Source organism: Thamnophis sirtalis, unplaced genomic scaffold (assembly GCF_051295495.1).
Source record: "Thamnophis sirtalis isolate CommonGarterSnake01/CBP01778 unplaced genomic scaffold, rThaSir2_p1.2 scaffold_1, whole genome shotgun sequence".
NCBI classification, from domain to species: domain Eukaryota; kingdom Metazoa; phylum Chordata; class Lepidosauria; order Squamata; family Natricidae; genus Thamnophis; species Thamnophis sirtalis.
The window spans coordinates 116,473,934-116,492,839 of NW_028261381.1; the positions used below are offsets into that span (position 1 = coordinate 116,473,934).

The 18,906-nt window shown below is 37.1% G+C and overlaps 1 protein-coding gene across 1 annotated transcript in view; it reads right to left on the reverse strand.

Annotated features, from left to right (window-relative positions):
- The window catches only part of RYR3 (ryanodine receptor 3), a 287,040-nt gene that overhangs the window by 205,858 nt on the left and 62,276 nt on the right, over positions 1 to 18,906 (reverse strand). The window contains exons 4-9 of the mRNA XM_087723025.1: positions 13,314 to 13,388; positions 12,344 to 12,422; positions 11,001 to 11,113; positions 10,316 to 10,415; positions 3,080 to 3,173; positions 958 to 1,032 (exon numbers count right to left, since the gene is read on the reverse strand). Coding sequence (XP_087579151.1) covers positions 958 to 1,032; positions 3,080 to 3,173; positions 10,316 to 10,415; positions 11,001 to 11,113; positions 12,344 to 12,422; positions 13,314 to 13,388 — 536 coding nt within the window. The remainder of the gene's footprint in view (positions 1 to 957; positions 1,033 to 3,079; positions 3,174 to 10,315; positions 10,416 to 11,000; positions 11,114 to 12,343; positions 12,423 to 13,313; positions 13,389 to 18,906) is intronic.

The window sequence follows — 18,906 nt, forward strand, 5'->3', positions numbered from 1 at the left end:
CCAATGGAACAGAAGCTGTGGTGCTTCATCACTAGAAGCTTTCAAGAAGAGACTGGACAGCCATTTGTCAGATACAGTATAGGATCTCCTGCTTAAGCAAGGGGTTGGACTAGATGACCTACAAGGTCTCTTCCAACTCTGTTATTCTATTCTATTCTATTCTATATTTAGGAGATATTCATTTTCATGCACTAAGTGCAGGCTTAATTCTATCATTAAAATGAAAAAAACCTTTCATTTATTTGTTTTATTTGGTTAAACTTTAATTTATTTCAGCCCAAGATCTTTCTTAGGGGCATCTTTTAATAAATTCAACAAAGTCTCATAACAGTATTACAAATTAACTCACATTCACATTCATTATTTTCCTAGATAGTTGGAATTTTCTATGCTTATTTCTTACCATGTTAAGTGCCTTCCATTTTTCTTTTCCTTCAGAAATTGAGGTGCAAACTATTACGGTAATAACTTTCAGGGTCATCATTAACCTACCATCTAAATTCAGTAGTTATCTCTAAGGCTTTAATCCTATGGCCCCGAAACAGCATCCCATAAGACATAATACACACACACAATCAACATAGGTCAACTTTTAAGGAAGGATCCAATTGCAACAAACAAATAAACCCATTTCTGTCTGTCATTCTGGCCACTCGGGATGATTTTCCTAATATTGGATACCTCAGTGTTGGAAAGGAGCATCCACAAGGAGGCTTGGTGAGAATAAAATAAGGAATTTAAAAGGAGAAAATTGGAGCAACTGAAATATTTAAGTCTAAAAAGAAATACTACACAACAAAAACAGGAAGTAGCAAATTTCTTTCTGATTTCTGCCTATCAATCTGTAAATTGGTAGACAAGAAAGTCTGCTGGATTTCCCAGTCCAAAATACTGTATATTCTATTATATAGGACAGCATAATGCAAAAACCAGGAATATAACGTAAAATCACAACACCTTATTCGAAGAGGTTCTACTCTCCATAGTGATCTTGCACGGACTCCAGCTCCCCCAGCTTCATAAAAGACCCTCCTAGAAAAAGATTACACATACTGAGATGCACTGCATGGGAGATTTAGCGTTATTAAATGTATGCAGAATTATAATCTGTGACTGAAATATACACAGCATTTGGAAATTGAAGCTTTTTCTGTAATAATTGACAACTTCTTTCAGTAAGATTCAGAATTAGATTTTGCTATATAAACTGAACAACTGTAAAATAATTCAATCATTAATAAATCGAAACTGGATCTCTTGTAATCTTATTTAAGAAATTAGGAGTGCAGTGGGACATGAATCGCCTAAACCTCAAATTCTTTTTTATTAATAAAGCATTTGAAATCATTGATATTCCCATTAGTTTCCAGATTTTAATGATCAGATATTTAGGAGAAACATGGTGATTTTAGAATTAAGGTTAATCATATTATCCTTTTATGTTGGCACTTTTCCCCGTGAAATTGCCTTTGTAATCTTTTACAATTGTACAAGATTTTTTAATGCAACACTGAAAAATGTGTGAAAAAGAATAAAACGATGCACATTTCCAAAATAAAATCCATTTTATTAAGGGTTTTGTTTGTTTATTTAGACTCTGTGCAACTCTAGTTGACCAGACTCTGAACAGTCTATAATTCTTTCTTCTAGTAACTAAGATTAAAACAGCAAATAATAACAATATAAACAATAATAATACCATTGGTAAATAAAACCCTACACATTCTGCACAATAAGCATCCATAATCACAATAAATCCATCCCACCACCTCTTCTACTTCAGGAGCCAATAATCACAACTCCATTTCATTCCCAAAGACGCTGAGAAATAGCCCCAGGCCAAACCTGTCAGGAAGGTACATAGAACATACAGTCATATAGTATAAAACTCTTCCCAAATACAAGAAACCTTATTCGTGATCAAAGTTGTGCTATATCAGTAAAGACAGAACTGATCCAGTTATGCTTTCAATTATGCCATCAACAGACATCTTGTCATAGCCAAACAAACCAGATAGACATCCCAACAGGGAGACCAACCATCTGCTCAGGAGTTTTCATGACAAAGCTAGGAAGAGTCAGTAAGACCGTTTGATCTTACCTAAGCATATTTTCATCCATTCCATCAAGATTAAATACATCTTCAGTTATTAATCAACATGCAGAAGGTAAACTGTTTTTTAGTTTCGAAATCTGAACTTTTAGCTGAGTGTCCTTTGCAAAGTTTGTGGAACACAATATTATATATAATTCTGCTAGGTACAATTTTGAAATGCAGCAACTACAAATTGGCAAATACCACTTATCTAAAATTAAACAATCTTAGTTTGCAATAGCAGTTAACTATAAAAATTTGCTCCAGTTTTTTTTATGTCTGTCACACAATGCCCTTTGCTAACTTTCCCTTTGCTTCCATCAGTGCTTTATTCTATTTGCTTTATTTCTTGCACAAAAAGGGCAAGATGCAGCTGTTTTGCCTCACTGCTATTATGTTCATATCTTTACAGACAGTTGAACAAGCAACAAGGACAAGATGCAGCGTAGCCAGAGGGCACTTGGCATGTGATGTGACTATTGATACAGGACCAACAGTGCTAATCTTCAATGCCAAGTATTCTCATCTTTTAACAGTAAACAGTGATGTTATTTTAAGGATACTTGAAGGTTCTTACTTATGAAAAACATGCCTATAGAATGTAGTGCTGAGTAAATAATGGGAGACATTTTTTATATATTTAATTGGACCACGTGATGCTAATTCGTGCTTTTTTTAGGACAGAGATAGATGATAGATAGATAGATGGATGGATGGATGGATGGATGGATGGATGGATGGATGGGTGGGTGGGTGGATGGATGGATGGGAGAGATGCCAGTTATATTAGTGCCTCTAACTTGAATTATACTGGCTAGATATAATTATAGGAAAAGTCTGGATTATTTTACATCAACAGAAGAATGGCAACAAAAATCAATCTGATATTTGTCATGTGCTTGTTCATTGTTTAGAATGAAGACTGTTTGGATTTACATCTGAAATTAAAGATGGAAAATATGCATAATCTGTAGTGCAACTCACTTATGTGGGGAATCATTCTGTTCTGTAGACGCAATGGTCAAACATTCATCATGGCCATGGAACAAACGTAATACGTGACCACCAAGTAGGTATCCTAGAGGAAGAGAAAATAATTAACTTGGACAGCATTTTAACAATATGTATCTGGAAATGGAAGTATATCTACCTTGCATTAGTATCTAAAAGGTGTAGGTTATTTTCTCTTTCCAATGCCCGCTCAGTTGCGAGTCTACCAATATGTCTTAAGCAAATCACCTATAAAATAACAGGAATAAAACTTACTGATGTTTAATTCCTGTGATCATTTCCCCAGGAATAGTTCAGATGTTTTTGTTGCTGTTTTTCATTAGCCACACATATTTTCACATGGGCTCAACAAACCTACTTGATCTACTGTATGCTTTAATTGTAATAAGGTGGTTTCAAAGTATTAGTTCCAAAAACAGATTATTTGATGCAATATGTACATATTGTACTGTATTGAACATAAAATGAAATGGATATAATTGAAATTTGTTTAATACCTACTTCCTACAAAAAGGAAATAAAAATTGTCAATATTCCATCCATAAGGAAATCTCTTGGGGAAAAAAATGTCAGCATTAATTTGACATTTTGTACAACCTGAGGTCTCCTGAGGGGAAGGGAGAGACTAAATGTTTGTCAAATTCACCCTATTGCTGGTAACTACTGCAAGAATCTGTAAATCAAAAGAAGTCAAGTTGATATTGACTGCATTTTAAATTAGAATCAACAGGATGCCATATAATTCAAGTCATACAAAAAATATCCAAGTAGATGTTGGAATAGTTACTGTTGTGAAAGGAAGTGGGCAAAGAAAAGGGATTTTTGAGATGACGAAGCTACCAATCCAATTTAACAATTGGAAAACAAAATGCAGTGTCAACTGAAGTCAGGCTGTAGAGAGTGAGATAAGAGTTCTCACCAACTAGAAAATAGACCAGTTATAATCATAAGTAATCATAATCATGGTGGTCCACCATCATATAATCTTACTTGTCATGGGCAGCTTCAAGGAGAGGAAATGATGAATCATGTGTGTTGGTATTATCATGTAAATTAGAGGTGGATTACTCCCGGTTCGGACTGGTTAGGGAGAACTGGTAGTGGTAATTGGGCATGGGTTGCCAAACTGGTAGTGACGGTTGGCTGGCCATGTCCCCAAACCAGATGCCCTTCCTGCCTCACCTTCACCACATGCATCCACACAACCGCCTCCTCCTGCCTACACACAGGTAAGCAGCATTTGTGCTAGCCTAGCCCCCCCCTCCCCACCAGCCAGCGTCTCCCAAAGTTGCCACATCATTGCAGACTGGCAAGCTTCGCATGCTGGAGAGGGTGGCGGTGGGAGTAGAGGGCAATGGACTCAGCGGCAGCCGGGACAAGCCAAGGAACTGCATCCCCCTCTCTGCCAGCTCGGGCCCTGTCTTGGCAGCTGGGCAGCCAGCCAGAAAAGCGGTGAGTGAGTGGGCAAGTGGCCGGGTGGCTGGGCCCAGTCCAGTCTCCAACACAGGGGCAGCAGTGGCAAACGGTAGTGAGCCCCAGGCCAACATCCTTGCCTCCTTCCTCTGAGAGCCACAGTGGCAGGAAAAGCAATGCAAAATGGGAAGCGCACCACTGGCAGAGGCTCCATGTGGATGGTTAGGGAAGGGCACAGCCGCAAGAGATGCTGACATAAAGTTTTTGGGTGGAATCAATAATTGGCTCCAGCTGGTAGCCCAGGGCCAGCATCTCTGCCTGCAGCTCTGCATCAGATAACCCCGCTGCGGCCATTGCCAGAGAGAGGGAGGAATCGAGACCCTGCACAACCCAGAAGTGGTACCGCCGACCAAGGAAATACTTGAGCCATCTCAGTGGTGGCAAAGCTTTGGAGCGCCCCTTTTAACAGAAACCTGGGTGACTTCTGCCCTTATGTTTTGCACTGCCATCTTGAGAAGGTCGAAGTTGGACCACACTGGGATGAAATTGAAGTATCCTTTATGGTATATAAAATATATTTTGAAAAGTACAAATCCAGCCTCGAGAAATGTACTTTCTTTTATGTGGTAGATCACACTGGAGATCCAGCATCCGCCCAGACATGGCCAGAGTGGTGAAGCTGCCCCGGAGGGTCTCTTGGCCAGGAAGGGGCACCAGGAGGAAGCAGGGCTGCCGAAAGGCCAACTGCAACTGGCAAAGGAGTGGCTGCCCAGTGGAGCCAGAGTGTCCCTAGGTCGGTGAGGTGGCAGAGAAGTTGCATGGGGCTGAAGGCAGCAAGAAGGTGGTGGTCGAGGCTGCCCTGGGCACCTGCAATGGCATGCAGCAGCTCCCCGGGATGGGAGGTGGTCAGAGGCCCCCCCATCCATCCCATTATCAGTTTGGGCCCCACTTGAGGGGATCCCTGCTTGAAGAAATTGGCGCCAGGGTCTTCCTGCAGCCAAACCCGCACAAAGTGCCCCAGTCTGGGTTTCTGCGGTGTGCTGGGTGCGAAGCACCGCTTCCTAAGTTCAGAAGGGAGCCAGGCTGGGTGAGGCTGAGTTGCGATGCTCCTGAAAAGGCTGTCCAGGGGGCAAAGCCCTCACCTAAAAGCCCCAGAAGATGCTGCCTGAGCCTATCATGTGAGTGCTGGGTCAGGGAAGCCTCTGCACAGCTCTGGGACGGCTCAGCAAAGCTTCTTGAGGCCCTTCCTGGGAACACGGCAAGCGGGCAGGCAGCAGCGAGTGATAAGGGAAGCGAGCCCTGGACCAGCATACCTGCCTCCTTACTATGAGAGCCATGGTGGTGGGGAAAGTGAAGCTTCTTTGCCAGCCTCCCTGCTGGCAAAACAGAAATTTTTGCTGGTTCTGTGGGTGTGGCTAGTGGTGAACACATGACTGAGTGGACATGGGCATGAGTGATGTCAAGTTAGCCACACCCAATCAGTCACATGCCCCTCCATCTAGCCACACCCACAGAACCAAAAGTAAAAAGTTTTGAAACCCACCCCTGATGTAAATGGTGACACACATATTTGTGTCAGAGGTCAGGATGAAAGTACGTAATTACAACATATGCAATATTGCGTCACCATGCTGGTGTTGGCATATTATAGATTTCTGTCAATGCCACTATTCATCAACTTTGAAGAGTATCATTACTGAAAACAGAACCCTGCCTACCTCAAAAGATTTCATTGCAAATCTGTTCAGCTGCTAAACAAGACGGTATGATAATTACAGATTTAGTGCTAACAACCCATGTGAAAGAGCCCCAAATGTATATGAAACATTTTGAATAAAGCACTATAGTACAATATTACTTGAATGCATGACTTTCATATAACAAATAACAAGCAATGTTTCCTACCATTGATCATGGTATCCTGCTTGATTTACTGACTAACAGTAGGAGACAATGGTATTGTAGTAATTCTCTTCCTGCTTCAAGAGATACTTCTATTTAATACAACAGGACAAAGACTTTTTCTCTCTTGTTTAACATGTATCGGAGACTGCAGAATCAGTTACCATTGGGTACATTGAGGATACCCGGTTGTATATCTTGACCTCAGGTCTATCAAGAGATGTTGTTGAGGTTTGTTTCAGCACCTGAGGGCTGTTGGATTATGAAATGGGAGGAGAACAATCTTGAACTCAACTATGACAAGACAGTGCATTCCGGGTTCCTCCTGAACAATGGATTGTTTATCTATAGTTCTGAATGAATACACATCCCCCAGACAGAACTGGTGTACAATCTGAAAGTCCTCCTGGACACACAACTCCTGCTCAAAACGCAGACCTATCTATAGCCAGGAGGGCTTTTATTCAAATTCATCTAATATTCCAATTGTGTTCCTTCCTGGGTGGAGGTTTTTTCCCCCCCTTCACATTCATTTGTGCCTTACTCATCTCTGTAATATAGTCTGCATGCGACCTCCCTAGATGACCGTTCAAAAGCTGTAGCTGATTCAGAATACATGCTGCAGGCAAGGTATATACTTTGGTATGCTCATGTAACGTTTCTGTTATGCAAACTGCACTGGTTACCCATAAGCTGCTGGTATAATTCAAGCTTGTTTAGGAAGATCTGCATGGCACAGGGCCGGGATGGCGAACATATGGCACGTGTGCCAAAGGTAGCACGCAAAGCCCTCTTTGTGGGTATAATTTCACGTAGTTCTTCAAGCCAAAAATGGTCTGAAAACAACCTGAAAACGGCCTGAAAATGCCCCAAAAATAGGCACCTGCACACTGCCCAATTGGTCAGTTGCGTTCAGGTTTGGGCACTCGGTGCCAAAAACGTTTGTCATCACTTGAATAGGGCTTAGCTATCTAAGGGACTTGCTTACTCCCAATTGTCCCTGATGCTCAATAAGATCTGGCCAAGTGGCATATTCCAAGGTCTCAACTGACAAACAAAGCCAAATGAAGGAATCCAGGAGAAAAGGTGATGGTGACTTAAAAAAACAAACCATTTTGTTAAAGAACAAGACGAATGTGGCTTCTTTTTTCTAAGTAGGAAAGATGACATATAAGTGATTTATGTTTGTTTATGTTTGTAGATATGTGTATAACTTGGAGCAGCAGTTCTGAAACACAGAAAGTAAAGATCGCTTCATAATAGGTATCATTTATAGACTATGTGCTATTACAACAGCGAATTTCCTAGACGCTTTAAAAAGAAGACTAGATAAATGCAGAGAAGATAACTATATTAATGGTGTTAAGAGATTTCTAAAATCCTAAGCAATACACGCCTGGAAAGCAGAAGAAACTTTCAGGGAACACTATAGTCTTGTGTTCTTCTGGTAGAGAATTGGCTGGTAAAAACTAAAGCAATCTGGAAATGTTACTTTGTAATGTATAAATGCAATAGAAAAATGTTAAGTGTATGGCAATGGTACATGATAAACCACCAAAAAAGCAAGCACAAATTGTTGTTGACTGATAAGTGACACTATTTCTATTCCATCAAATTAATCCTTTGTATAAAATCAATACTGCATAAGGTAAGAGGTGAACAGGGAAAGGTAAAAAGCTTGGCTTTTCTATAGATTTACATTTTAATGGAACATACATTTCCAACCCATTAAACCTTGAAAGGCCAGGATAAATGAAGGCATTGTCTTATTGCAAATAAGAGGAAAATGATTCATCAGTATCTCTGGGTGAAATTGCTCTAAATTCACTTGCTGAATAACAATCCCATTAATATGTATTGGAAACAAATGTTACATAAGAATACAGATCTGAATATAATGCTGTCAACACAAAACACTAAACTAATTAGAAATTCAAGCCCAACACTAGACCATGCAACTTCTCAGAGGTTTTCAGACTGTTTCAGGCAAATTCCCCTAAGTTCATGGAATCATGTTGGGTCCCACACAGTTTTGCATTGGGAAAACCTATGCAGAACAAAAGCCATATGAGGATTAGCAAAAAAAAAAAAAATTCTCAAAGCACATATGAATTTATCAGAATGAGGCTTGACTTCAACACAAAGGAAGCCAAAAGAAGAAGAAGAAGAAGAAGCAGAGGAAATCGGCTTCTGGGTGTGATGAAAGCGTCAGAATCAAGTTGAAAGGTGACATTTTGCAAACCTTTCTGAAGCAAAAGCTTTCACATTTCACTCATACTGGGATTAAAAAAGAGCAGGTGCTTTCCATTTGAAAATAGAACATTGTCAAAGGATCTGATTTCTTTGGCACTATTTTTAGTCATTTACAAGAAGAATGCATACAGTGGTCGTCACATCTCCCTCCTATCTCCCTTTTTGTCTTTTCTTTTTTCCCCTCTTTCCCTCTTGCCCCCACTTCTTTTTGCTAAAAGGTTTTTAGTTTTTTATGTAGAGAAACATTACAACATGAAAAAATGTAATTGCAATACAAAATGCAATTGATGGCCAAACAATAAAATATTCGCACTAATAAGCTGGTTATCTTTTAGATGAATGGAATGGAAGTTTCTAACAAGTCTTAGGGAGAACTCTTTTTTTCAATATACACAACATTTTCCAATCTTTCACAACATCTCCTGATTTCCCTTTTTCCTTCTGGCTCTTTCCTCAAATCCCCAATTGCAGTAGAGTGTTCCAAGACTTGCTAAAAATGTTCACTTTTTCCCCAAGCCATCATATGAGTATTGCAAATACAAACTGTCTTTAGGCATTGTTATAAATATGTTATGCATTACTGTTTTTAATCTTCTGGCAAAACTGTATGCTAAAAACTTATTGGTGCATTATTCTTCATACAGTATCTAATAACTTGTTAAATTTTTCCATTATTCATAATTATATTATTAATGTTATGTTGCTGGCAATGATCTATGAGACGTATCCACTTTTCCTTCCACTTTTAGTCAACCCTGAGTTTCCATTCATTGATTTCAAATACATTATTTAAATGCTGAATGTTGACATGTAAAATGCAAAATATTGTATGCCGCCATTCACCTTTCCACCAATCGCTTACTAAATGTGATAAAGGGCATATGGGAGTATGGGTGCCTATTGAGTTTTCAGAGGAACAGCCTGGAATTAAGGAAGTAAGTTTTATATATCAGTTTGATCCAAAATGTCATAACATTACCAGAAATTATTGTACATACTGTCCTTTGATAGGCATACATTTCTCTGACCTGAAAGTGGGAAATAGAAAAGACCTGCTTTCTCTTATGAAATAGTTCTTATTGGGAGGAATAAAAATTAAAAGTTAAGGCATAATCAAAGAATCTTAAAATTCATTAGGTACCCTACACAAAGTGATGACATTGGGAATCTACCCAGATAGTCACATACACTATTTACTGAGGTCAGTAAGGGGAAATGACACCTGATTTCAGTGAAAAAATCAATACTTTCAAAGCACATACTCTACGTAGTAATCTCCATGTCAAAATGAATCTGGGAGGGATGTGAAGCTTTCTTTCACCTCATTTGTAACGAACTATAAGTTCTTTTTCATGGTTCTATTCTTTCCTTGCTCAAGCCAGCCAGGAAGTTCTATAGTACATCTTCACATTGTAAGTAAAGTCAGAATAAACTATGCATAGTCTTCTTTGCTTTAGTTCAGGAATCTAAATATTCTGCGAGGATTAGGCTAGAATAGATTTGTCATTGGAAACTATACAAAACTCAAAGCCCTTAAAATCTGAAGAGCAACTACAATATATTTTTAGCTGTAGAAATTACAGTGCACACTTGCAAATAAGTAGTAACTTCAACTAGTAGCATAACCATAACTGAGCAAACCTTCTTCAATCTTGCTTCCTGAACAAGTGGGGTGCACATTCCAGAGTGTTTGCATAAAGGAAGCATCTACTTGTGTGTTTCCATATGCCACAGAAAGGTGCTGCAAAGAGAAAAAGTGAAAACACAAGAAAACTATTATTGTTGTTGCAAAGTGTAAAAATAAAGCCTTTAACTTTTACATCTTGGGGTTTATAAGCTTTAGGGGAGGAAACTAATTGCAATATTGGGTAAATTGATGTATAAGTAGAATTCTACTTCTTTTTTTAAAGCTAAAGCTTATGTAATATTAAAGAAGAAGAAATTTTACTATTCTCAAGAGTCTTTGATTTTCTTCTGCATTATTTCTTATCTCTGCTATTACATTATGGGAGCATTTTATTAAAAGAGATTTAATAATTTATTACGTCAATTTATCTCAACATAAACTAAAGTTTGTTTTTCACAATCCCTCTTTAAGGGTCTCAGACTTATCCATTCTTCCCAGACTCTTCTTGAAGTATAGTAAAGCATCAACAAGGATGGTTTTTCCCACCAAACTCAGATTTTTCTAAAGATTTTCTGATCATAATTCTATGAAAATGCATGCAGAGGAAAAAGGTATGCTTATAACTAGGCAAAAAGAAGGCTAAAATCAACAAAAGCATTAATCAGTTACATTAAAGTTATTATGAATACTTCTGCTTACCAGGTATCTTTCTGAGGACACGCTAACTAGAATAAGATCATCTCCAATCCGTACTTTTTCTCCTTCTGACCTTTGTTTAGAAGCAGGGCGTATGGTCCACCAGCATGCTTCACCTATAGTAAGCAGAAGTGCCCAAATTACATCTGAGGAAAAAAGTATCAGACCATTTCAAGCAAGTTCAGGCTATCTAAAAATATGAAAACATATCCACCAAATTCTTAGACTCCTCCATTTGAAAACTGCCAATGATTAAACCAGACAGTGAGACTATCAGCCCTGCCCCACCTTGGTCTTCTAGGAAAGCAAAACTCTCAACTTTTACTAAAAGTAAAGTGGTTACAGTAAAACAAAAGCCAGAACTGAGATTTTGCATGCAAAAGTATCCCAGATAACTTTCCTTTTCTCGTTCCACTGCCGACTATTTCACGTTTGTCCAGTCTTATTCAAAGAAGTTGTTTTGGTAACTGTCCCTGAAAAGGCAGGCTAGATGTTGAGTTGGTGTTACATTTCATTTCCCAAGCCTGTGACCTTTGAGTGATCAGCCAATGTCTTGGCACTAACTTTAGTTTTGGTTTCCCATCCCTCCAACTCCCTCATCCCGTAGTTTATGGAAGGCATCTAGGGAAGTAGAGCTGGAGCGAAGGATGCGTTTTGACAGAGACAATGAATGGATAACTGCACAATGAAGGTGAAAGTTCTCCATAGATGGTTGGAAGTAAATTCTCTACAAGATTCTTATCATATGGATGTTCTGCTTAGGTTTCTGCAATGAGCCTGCTAAAATACATGTATGTATACTGTGGAAGTCAAGATATAGCTTGCCACAATTGCCTTTCCAAACCTAGTATATACAATTAAATGTGGCACATATTTAAACATAGATAATTACAATTTTAAGCTCAATAGGCTTTTGTTTTCATTAAGGCTTTCTCTGCATGCAGCAATGAGTAATATATTTTTTTCATCTTCTCCATGGATAAGAACAAGGATTATCAGTATTCATGTTCACCTAACTGTAGTTTGTTTCCCTAACTGCAATTCATATATTTATTTCAGAATAATTTTGTGTAACACAATAAGAGACTATTGGTATCTCTCACTATAGGTACATGAATATCGCATGAATGCATAACAGGATAGTAATCATATATTGTAATTTGCCAAGGACTGAATAATTATTCTGCTTTTGGCAGTTCTAGGCAGGCAGCCAAAACTTGAAGCTACATCAACCCTTAAAATTATTTCAACCTTACATGACTGATGAACTAGATTTCACAAACAAATTACAGATGTTTTAGACCTTTTAACCTAAGGTGATATTTTATTTGATATTGCATACGTACCTATTGCATTTTCCTGTAGGCCCACATCAAAGGCGAGCTTATCTGTCTGAGATCTTGATGTTGTTAAACATGTCAAATACTGAAAAACATTTTAAAGTTAGTAAGACCCTTCAAATCATTTTGTTTAAGTGTGTCTCAATGAAACCTTGGATCTGAATTGAGAGATATGAGCCCACTGTTCTCTTGAATAACATGACAATGTTTCAAATTCTTTTGCACTGGAATGAATAGATATCAATTCGAATGTTTATTAATGTCAACTTAACTTCTATCGCTGACTTTCATAAAGAATTTAAGATTTAAACCATTTTATTTAAAAAACCTTTTAATTTTTTAAAAATAGGAAAGGTGGAATTCAATAAATGGTATCAAAGCTACAAATTTAAAATAGTTTGTGCAGTAAATATAGCTGTGCAATGTCACTCAGTGGTGAGATAGGTGGCACAAATTTAATTAATTAATCAATTATACACTGAGCACTATTACAATGAGACTACCCTTCAGACTTTTTGAATTTGAAACTGTTCTGGACTTCTCAAAATTGGCCATATCAATTGAGAAGTCTGAAAACTGTACCAATAAGAGTCTCAAACTATCCCTTATTAAAATACCCACCGTACAGCACAGTCTTGAAGTTCTGATTGTGCATCTCTCCTCCTTCATGTTACCTTCATATGAATGAGAAAGGGACCTGCTGAGATGGTTTCTTTAATTCATCTCTTAGATTGGGTTCAACCCATGCTTGTCCGACTGTTCCCTTTGCAATGGATATCCCACTGTCCTTCAAAGCTATCCCCTATGCCCTCTAGAGTCCCTGGTTGAGAGGAATTATTTATTTATACAGAGTGTGCTGTGACTTGGAACTTTCATCCCAGTTTGGGGAGCATTGGAAGGGCACTGAGCTCCAACAAATATTTTATTAGTTTCATTTTGTTGCACTTTCTTCTCTCCATCTCTCCATCTCTCTTACCATTCCACTGAAAGAATGCCGAAGCAGAATCGCATGGCCATACAGCAGGGTTCTGTGACCACCTCCTTGCGCTGCCTATAGAATAAATGATGCAGAAGCTGAGAATTAAACATTATATATAAAATAAAATTCTATCTATAGAAAACTAGAAAGTACCTGCATCCAGAAATCCTATCTCATTATATCTGGGAAGTATTTTAAGATAGAGAGAACATCATGTTCTAACAGCTTCCCCAGATATATTGCCCTTTACATCAAATTCTTTTTTTAAAAAAAGTAGATTTGAAAGGTTGAGTAAGGTAGGCTTAGTATAAGTATTTATTTAAGAAAGAAAAAACAGCCCACCTGGAAGTCTGATGAGAACTTTGTTTAGGCTTAGAGTTATATAGTAATAGCAATAGACATATCATTTTGTGGGGAAAGAATTCCAATTAGATCAATTACCAATTCTGAAACTGTATATATGGCTCAAGGTCAAGTGCCATATATGCATGGAGGTATAATAATTGCACTACAAAATAAGCCAGAAGATTTGAGATGATGTTGGAAGGAGCTATCAAAATTGTGTTAGCTAATCAGCAGAGAAATTTGATGTGTGTATCCCATCCCTCTTTGTAAAATTGTATTAGTACAAATGAAAGAACATACAGTGAAAATTGATTATAGATCCATTAATCATAATTTAAATTTAGCACGATGCTTATCTATCCCAGTAGAACATAGACATTAAAGTTCTCGAAAGGTATTGATCCCAAATGACTGACCTTTCCAGTATTATTTTTTTCCACTCAATGACATTCCCATACAGAGACACACAAGAATGAAGTAATAGAGTTCATTCCAAGATGAAAGATTGCAAGAAATCAAAAGCATGCTTTATAACATATTGACTGACTAGATGGGAATGATATGGTCTAACTTTCTGTTTTTTAACTTTGTTTTTAAAATATCAACCTTTATATGGCAAAGAGGCAAAAAATGCAGCATTGGTAACAAGCCAATATCTCAAACTACAATATCGTATGTATGATGATGTCATGACCCATGGATCATCTCTCTCCATTTCCTTTTCCTCTCACAGACATTAAGTACAATATGAAATTGTTTGCTGTTTTTCCTGAATCCCCTGCATTTGCCAGATCTGCATCAACTGTAGTATCTTCAGAACATAAAACATTTAAAGAAATCTCTTACCTTTGTCATAAACTTTCCAGAAGCATTAAAAAAAATGCAAAAAAAAAATCATAAGTATGTGTTTATAAAAAATCACAGCCTGACATGCTGCTGAAATCATGGTGGAATCTTTTCATTGGTATATTTTTATTTAAAAATATTTAATAGCAATTTGCTATTATTTGTATAATAATAATAGTAAATATTATTATTATTATTATCTGGCTGACCATGCAACCAACCATAATAATGTTATGGTCAATGAATGCTGTTTTTGTGAAACCTGAAGCTTACCCAGAAAGAACTGAGAAATAAAAAGTATCTGAGATGTTGCAGTATTTTACAGATGCCTTTAACCAGTTATTGAGTAATATTGCAAAAACCTGATGGAACTACAGGGCCAATAAAATTCAATTACTGATATCACTTTCAAGGGCATTGCTTTAAACACTTTTAGGCCGAGGATAGATGAGATATTTCATCCTCATTTTCACTTTGTACTTGAGAAGCAATTAAGACTATTTTGTCCTTTGATGTATACTAGCAGGACTCAAATATTTGAAACATGTGACAAATTAATCCCTTATAAGGTCATCTCTTCTATTTTATATGCTTTAAGCTGCAGAGCATTTAAGGACAGAACAAGCTGACCCATGAAGAGAGTTACAGTATAGCACCCAGGGTCTCAAAGCATTAGAATCTATACATATCCAATTCACAACAGAATGCCAAGCTGACAGTGTTTTAGAGTTGGTCTCTGTATGAATAACTATTCCCTTATGCTGTAGGAGGCACTAAGACTGCAGTATGCAAGATGGTAGAGAAAAATATCTCCACATAATCCTTAAAATGCAAAATATCAAGGTGTATGATGGATCTAGAAATGTGCAATCAAATTGTGACTTAGCCTCATGTCCAACGTTGCTTTCTTCTTTGTACATGCTCTGAACTATGTTCTTGGTAAAGCATCCAAAGGGATACCAAAACAATATGACAAAATACTTCAGAATGATATCACCCTTAGGCACAGAAAGAATAGGAATGTGCCTTGTCAGCCTTTGCAGTTGTCAGGTAGTATAAAACTGAAGCTAATAAAAAAAAATATCAAATAAAAACATGACATACTGCTTGGCCTGTCAATATCAGATTCTGCTCCCAGCTTTTCTAGTTGTATTTTTTAGTTCCTTTCTTATCTTGATGTGGCTCCAATTGTTCCAAGCCCAAATCTGGGTCTGAAATCACCTCCATCACTATAACACAATGTGTGTGGTCAGTTCATTTGAATTAAACAGCTAGGAATATGAAAAGGATTGAAAGGGATAATCCTTCATCAAAAAATAAAGTGAAACATCATTGACTATGAGCTATAACCATACAAATCTAAGTAATTAAGGCATCAGGACAAAAATATAAATATGAGTTTAAAGACTTTAGGAATAAAACCAAATGGGTGACCTTGGGTGAATCATTTTCTCTCAGCCCTAGGAAATGGGCAATGGCAAACTATTTCTGAAAATCTTGCTAAGAAAATGGCAGGGACAACAGTAGTACAGACAGTTGCCAGGAGTCAACCAGGAGGAGATACAGATAGAATATAATGATTGCTTCAGAAGAACAGGCCTTAGGTAATATTTCTAAGGTTTCTAAACTACCAAGGAGAAGAATATATGTAAGATCAACATACTGTACCAAATGATTCTATCTAATTGGTAGGGAAAACCTTCACAATCAAATATAATTAGGACTGAAATTCTTTCTATTATTTTCCAAATGAATATTCAATTTTTATAATTCTGAATATAAATATCATTTTCGTGGAAGAGATAGTAATAGCAGTATTCAACATTAGAGCAAGTCCTAAGGCCAGCTTTCTAATAGTAACATTTCATGACACAAGAAGCACCTAATCAGTGGTCATGAGAATTAGTTATAAAAAGATGGAGCCTAGGTTACAGAACACCTTCCATATTATTAAAAAAAAATAGGTAGTCTCTTTTGTACAAAAGACTAATGAGAAATCTTGGTCCAGCTAACAAACTTAGGTAAATTCATAAATATTAACATTCTAGAAATATATTATATTTCCCTGCAAAGAATACAAATCCTGTAGGCTATTTAAGGGTAAACTAATTGCTGTGGTTCAGTGGCATACAGACTTATTAAATAAAAAATAGATCATAAACCCACACAATGGCAATTTATTCTTCCCAATTCACCAGTGTGGAGGTGTGAACTACAGTATTCTGTAATCTGTGTCGAGCCACACAGCTACATTTTGTATTAAGTCATGGGAAGGTGTTATGATTTGTCACTCCAAGCACATTTACTCAGTAGGCAGCAAAGGAAGTCATGCTGATTCAGGTTGTCAATTGAATGACAAAATGTAGAGTTGAAACAATAGTCCATAGCTTTCCTCAGTATTCATCTGACTTCAATGCAAAACACTTAAATTACATAACTAAGAAAAATATAGATGATATAATAAGAATGTCTTGTGATTTTTCTTTAGGTCTTTACTGGCCAAGAGAAGTTAAGTGAAGTTATTGCTGTAGCAACTTAGGATCAAACTAACAGATTCTTTTCACAGTTCTCAGGAGCTGCAACAAAAATGTGTCATTTGGGGAGAGGATATTTTATCTTTTCTTTCTCTCTCCAATATATCTTCTCACACCCAATGATTAAAAAAAGAAAGCAGGAATAGAATTACCTACATGTTATCTCAACTGCAAAGTTTAGAGCTAGCCAGAAACAGATTTAGATCTATGAGTCTAGCTTGTTATTTTGTGCTTGAAATGTGGCAGGAAAGGTTACTGGTACGAACAGAAAAACAATAGCAGTATTTAGATCTTCTTTGTCTTTATGTTTGACATCCATATTTCTACAGATAAATGTTTGATATAGCTCGGAGAGGGAATGGTATACTTTTGCTTCTTTACAGCAATGTGGCCATTTTCAGGCTCAGTGCCATGTTTTGCCCAACGTGAATCTAATAAAATATAATTAAGAGTTTTAATCAGGAATCTAGACACCTAGGTCCTAGGTCAAGTTACAATTATCCTTCTGGTTAATTTTGATTAAACAAGTTACAAAGTTAGGGAGTATTGTCCCAAGCTTCATTCTGTGGAAATATGACATCTTTCATAAAAAGGAAAGCCATGAAGTGGATGCATAAACTGTTTGATAAATTCATACACTGCCCCTAGATTGAGATGTACTGAATCCCATAGTTGATTGTCAGCTTTATGTAGTCGAGTATTACAGGAAGTAAGGCTGAAAATTATTAGAAGAATAGTTTAAAAAGTCTTTGCAAAGAGAAAACATTGCAAAAGTAATAATAATCAGATATCAGGAAAAGATAGGTTAATTATTAATCTTCCTTAAAAGAAAACAATAATAGCTCAAGTCCTTGAGATTTCATATTGAAAAAATTCCAAAAAAGGCGAAAGAACTGTTCTTGAAATGGATGCTTAATTATGAGTGTATACACAGCATTTTATGCATATTAGGACGCAATCACACAGGGAGTCAAAATGAAGTGCCACAATGCAAATGCTTATTTATCAAAACACTGGCTAATTACATTTCCTGTACATCACCGCCATTGCCATCTCAGCTGAAGTAGAGATTTTAAAACCTTTTGCTTCTTACCTTTCAAAAAGCTATTTTTTAAAGAAATAACGCCAGTTTAGTGGCTGGCATAGTTATTTTCCTCCCACTGAAACTTCCCGGAGACTAATTTAAAACACAACTAGGGGGAGGAAAAGGGGGGGACAACAGACATCCACCCGAGGCATGTGTACTATTAGATTAGTGGGCCAGAGAAAAGCTCAGCATTTGCTTTAGAAATCCCTTGCTCCAACCTAAGTTATATTGTTCTGTTGGTAGACTATATTACTTCTAGAAAACATTTTGTGGGTTATAGGTTTCCTATATTTTAGTTCAGAGGCAAAAACCATTGGATTTAGAGCTGTCGGATTTTTTTTTAATCCTGTGGAATATTAGATTTTTATTCTTATACAACGAACATTTCTATGAGCAGGAAATGTGGAAAGAAATATAACTGAATTTATAATATCACATTTTCAATATTAAGTGAAACTTCTCTCAATCATCACCTGTGCTAAAAGTACTAAATGCACATTTTGAATTACTTGCATGAAAAGAGGAAAAGCCAAAAGCCGTAGTATGAACAATTATCTTCTAATTATTTTAAGGACATAAGAGTTGATCTCACTGAAGCGTTTTCAACCTTGTTTTGTTTCTTCTCATAATTTTCCAATACAATCATGATATTGCATGAATAGTGGGATTGACAGTTGTTGCAGATTCTCAGTCATCCAGGCCATGGTTGTCCCAAAGGTGCTTTTCCAACAGGCAACTGGACTGTCTTGTTGTTTTTTTTCTTGAAAACATTTCACAT